At 53.1% G+C, this 5,000-nt stretch overlaps 1 protein-coding gene across 4 annotated transcripts in view; it reads left to right on the top strand.

Moving 5' to 3' along the window:
- LOC126578536 (sodium channel protein 60E) overlaps positions 1–5,000 on the top strand; it is a 78,901-nt gene that overhangs the window by 64,096 nt on the left and 9,805 nt on the right. For all 4 annotated transcript variants that reach the window (XM_050241215.1, XM_050241213.1, XM_050241214.1 and 1 more), the window contains exons 19-21: positions 1,141–1,536; positions 1,679–3,989; positions 4,089–4,263. In XM_050241215.1, coding sequence (XP_050097172.1) covers positions 1,141–1,536; positions 1,679–3,989; positions 4,089–4,263 — 2,882 coding nt within the window. The remainder of the gene's footprint in view (positions 1–1,140; positions 1,537–1,678; positions 3,990–4,088; positions 4,264–5,000) is intronic.

Below are 5,000 nucleotides of genomic sequence, written 5' to 3'. Positions count from 1 at the left end.
AGCTTCACATCGCTTCCGCACACTTCATTCCAACAGTGCACCCAAACTCAACCCAAAGAAGAAATAAAAAAAAAACGTCACCAAAACCCAAACCCATGCCAATCAGATTGTATAACGATGTGAATGTGTATATAAGTATATCTGTTGTATATGTATGTTTTCTCTTATCTCTTCAAAATTCGATCCCACCACCGAACGAAATCCGCATCCCGCGAACGAACGATCGATCGCTATCGCCCTGCCTGTCTTCTTCTGGTTCTGGTCTACTACTACTACTACTACTACTACTACTACTACTACTACTACTGTATCTACTTGCCATCCATCCAACAACCACAAAAATCAAACTCCAAATTGAATCGAAACCCGTGATCCGAACGAACCCCATCATCGTGGTCATGCTGGCGCACTTGGCATCCTTTAAAACCCTGCCCTCCTCTACTTCACTCACTTCACACCACAACCACAAACACACCAACCAACCAACCCACTCTCTGACCTCCTGTGTACTGTGTGCGTATGTTTACCCCCCTCTCGTGCATCTGCAACTGTTCCATTATGTGCATCTACTCTGTTTTTGTACTACTGCAACTGCAACGACTCCTAAACGATCCAAACTACTTCTGTCCACAACCACACCAACACCAAACACCACACTCTACCAACACCGTCACTGTGTATGCGCGTGTGTGCACGTGTGCCTTGCATCCGCCGATCGTGCCCGAATATCCTCAACCCGATGTGATCTTTGTGTGTGCTCGGTGTGAAATAGAGTTTCGAACAGGTAAATCCCTAAATTGTACTCATCCATATTTTGGGTGGGAAATCGGGGCGGGGAACTGGGAGGGTCCGAACACACACGAACTTGGGTAGTAACGCACAGGTGGGCGCTCCTAGAGCATAGATGTAGCACTCTGTAAACGTTAGCGTGTAGAGTGAGTAGCGTGAGTTAGTGTAGACTTGTTGTTTGTAGACGTTTAACGGAGTAGAGAGCTCCTTACTGTTAGATGGTAGTTGTAGTGGAAACGAGTCTAGCTCCTCTAGTATACCCTTTCATGGATTAAGTAGCATATAAAACAGCAAGCAGACGGTAACAACTGGTCACTAAAACGTTCTCCTGATTAACCATGACCTTGACAGGAGGTGGGCGAAGACTCGAAGCTGGCGCGCAGCTTCGAACGGATACGCTCGATCGTGCGCAAGAAGCGCAATGCCAGCAAGGAGAAGAACGAGAACTACGCCAACACCAAGCTGGAGCAGCTGGTCAACGAGATCGTGATCAAGCAGCGAGAGGAGAAGAAACGGCACACCAAGCTCACGACGCTCGAGCTGCAACCGATCGCATCCTCGATGCAAGCGCTTCCATCAACCGATCCTCAGCAGCAGCAGCAGCAGCAGCAGCAACAGCAGCAACAACAACAGTTGCAGCAACTACCATCGGTACCGCAACAGCAGAAGTACATGAGCCTGCCAAAGGAACTAGTTCCGGGCGATTATCGGATCCCGGGTGGACCAATCTATAGCCAAAGCTATCAGGTAGAGGATTGTCAGCATCTGATTGTTGTAAGCATGCCATGCCTTCCCCTTGGACCGTTAAATCGATGTGATGTGTCCGAGTGTTTCCACTCGCATTCACCTCTTTCCATTCCATTTGCCTCTCCCCACCCCCCGGTTCCAGGAATCACTAAATCGACCGGTCTCGGGATCGGACTTTTGCTACGACATCCCGCTGAAGGATCGACCACTGCGTACGATCTCCGGTAGCCAGGAAACGGTGTCGCAGATGGACGATCGTACGCTACCGCGGGATGGTGATGTGCAGTCACCTCCGGCCCCCGTTCTCCATCAGCAGCAACAGCAGCAGCAGCAGCAGTCACCGCACCAGCACGAACATCGACAGCAAATCACCGACGTAGAGCGTAAGATTCTGCATCAAATGTCTTCCGGTTTCGGTACGCAGCAGAGCAAGGATGAACCGATGGTCATCGGTGGACCGGTCGGTGGGGTCGCCGATCCGAACGACCAATCGTTCTACATCTCCGACACGGCCCAACCGTACGACGAGGCGTACCTGCAGTACCAGAAGTCACTCCTGAACCGGTCACCCAGCTACCGTAAATCGCTCGATAAAATTTCCTCCAAAACGTCGAGCGCCAGCTCGTCGCTGGTGCACTCGCTCGTGATCAAGGGCCAGTCACCGTTGATGCAGGATGTGATGAATGCGGGATCGAGCTACCTCCGTAGCAGTAACATTTCGCTCATCCAAACGCCAACCGCATCAGGGACCGCCGCCGGTGCTACTGCTGCACCGGTAGCCGCACCTAGACGTGACGATAATCATTTTTTAGTAGCCGATAGAACGAGCCTAGACAAACCGGGACCGGTTTCCTCGATCGTATCATCCGCCACCCATTCGCCGCTGATGGGCGGTGGTTCCAGCACCCAGCAGCGATCGCCGAGTACGAGCAGCAGCCTGCGGAAGGCGATTGCCGCCGCTAACCGGCTGTCGGATCATTCGCTCAACACGCTCTCGATCGACCATGACGAGCTGATCAACCAGATGAACCTGAAGGACGAGCTGCTGAACTGCGAGCAGAAGGAGCTGTTCCAGTTTCTGAACGATGATCTCGATGGTAGCAATAACTATTTCAGCGAGACCGTGGGCTACAGCAGTGCGATCGTCGAGGCGGACACCGAGAGTCTGCTGCTGAGTTCGCGCAAGGACGACGTGATCTATTCGCCCGATCGCAAGATCTCCAACGGGAGCCTCAAGTCGAACCTGAGCAGCATCTCGAACTCGATCTTCCAGGCGCTCGAGTGTCGCCGTGGTGGTAGCATCAGTAGCACGAATCTCGACAATAACAAAGCCTACCTTCAGCTTCAGCAACTCCAGCAGCAACAGCAGCGGCCTACGATCGCGATCGACAATGGTAGTCTACAGTCACGGCGAGAGAGTGACGATAAGGAGCCACTGGTGAAGGGGTCCGAGTTTGATGAGATCATCCATAACTTCGAGACGGAGCTCAAGAGTCTCAAGTCGCTCTCGCTGGGCCGTAGCCAATCCCAGACGGACCAGGGTTCACCGGAGCGCGAGCGTCGCAACTCCGATAGCTGCCCGGTGCGACCCACCATGGCCGAGGAAGTGGTGAAGCTGCGTCGTCCCAAATCGAGCACGGTTTATACCGCACGTACGCACGGAGCGGAAGCGTCTGCGACGGAAGGACCGAACCGGAGCAGTGGCAGTAGCAGTGGTAGCGATGGCAGTGCCAGCACTGGCAGTAACCAGCAACAGCACCACCGAAGTGAAGCCTCGAAACGGCGCAGTCTGGAGAAACAACGTAACATCACAGACGAAGAGTTCAACATGGGGCTGGAGATTAAGAAGCTGTGCGATCAACTGCAAGCACCGTTTGCCAACGCAGGCCCCTCCTCAGAGTTGACCGCGTCGGGGCCCGGGCCAGTGGTTGGTCCGCCCAACAGCACGATCAGCACGATACCGATCGTGTTCCGACGTAAGAATGATTTCCACAGTAGCTTCGATCGGATCAAGCGGCTCAGTTTGATCGAGCGCGTTGAGGAAGCGAAAGATGAAGAGGAACACCAATCGCAGCCACTGCCGAAAGTGTCCAGCGAGAAGCTACCGCGGAAAAACCTCTCAAAGGATCGACTCGAAACGCTATCGCTGAAGAGTAGCTACAGCGTGGAGAACACGGCCGAATCGCGGTTAACCGAGGGTACGCGCCAGATGGGAATCAGCATACAGGAGTTTCAACGTACGATCGGCCAAGAGTCCTCGCTAGCACCACCACCACCACTAGCGTCCGCTGGTCAGAAAGACGCGGGCGATACGGCAAGTGACGCCGAAGGGGATAAGAAAGCTCCTTCGAAGAAGACGGTCACGTATGGGGACACATCGCGACAGAACAGCTCCAGCCAGCAGCAAACACCGAAACGGACACCCTACAAATCGTACGATTCGGATGCCCCACGTGAGTATATCCGACGGTGGCAGCTCCGGACCGACACCGACCACTGACCAGCATTTCTCTCTTTCCCCCCCCCCCCCCTTTTTACCGCGCCAATTTCAGTGAATCTTGCGGGAAAGCCTTGGCACTGTCTGGTGTCTTACGTGGACGACATCACCGTCGGTGGTCGTCGGAACTCGCAAGGTGTCTACGAGGATCCAATGGCTTTCCCCAGTTTCGGGCGGCGCAAGGCACCGAAGATACCGCAAGACTGCTTCCCCCAGAAGTGCTACGAAAAGTGAGTAATGCGCGCGCTCGCGCGGTGGACGCCCACCGTCTCCCGTGTGGCTGTTTTGATGTGTTTGTTTTTAGGGAACTCTGTAGTGCACGTCCCCTGTGAACGTGCCACAAGCACCCACCACCCAGGACACACACGCCCCAACATACACCTTTTATGTACCACGTGTTCAGTGTGTTCAGTGTGTACGCGCTTTCCAGACTGCAACTGTGTTTTCTCTATATATGTGTGTTGGCTCCTTTTCAGTGTGGAATGTGTCCTTTTCGATGTGGTTTTTTTTTCATTCATTTTCCATTGTCCAGTTTTCTCTCCCTTTTTCGATGTATCCAGCAAACTTTACTTTTTCCTCTTGTTCTCGTTGGCTTATCAGTTCTGAATCTTTTTCCGTTTCAACTCTTTAACGTCTTGTTCATGTTTGCTGAAGCAACATTTCACCCCTTCGCATTCAAGTGTCATTTACACCGGACCACCGCACGGAACTGTGCAGCAAAATCCGCACCGTTTTGTGGCAAACGTGTCCTTCTACTGCTCGCCAAGCATCCGAACCCGCAGTCCATCGCACCCTTTCCTCCTTTCACCTCACCCTGCGACTATGTGTATGCGTATGTTGTCTGATCTTAGCGAGGGCACACCACCAACAGCAGCAGCAGCAGCAGCAGCAGAATGAGTAGCATGATACCCAGCACGATCAAGGCGAATCACCGTGCAAAGAGTGTTTGTCTGTCTGTTGTGTGTTG

This window comes from Anopheles aquasalis, chromosome 3, assembly GCF_943734665.1.
Source record: "Anopheles aquasalis chromosome 3, idAnoAquaMG_Q_19, whole genome shotgun sequence".
NCBI classification, from domain to species: Eukaryota; Metazoa; Arthropoda; class Insecta; order Diptera; family Culicidae; genus Anopheles; species Anopheles aquasalis.
Note: the sequence above shows the minus strand (reverse complement) of the source record. Positions and strands in the feature narration are given on the sequence as shown.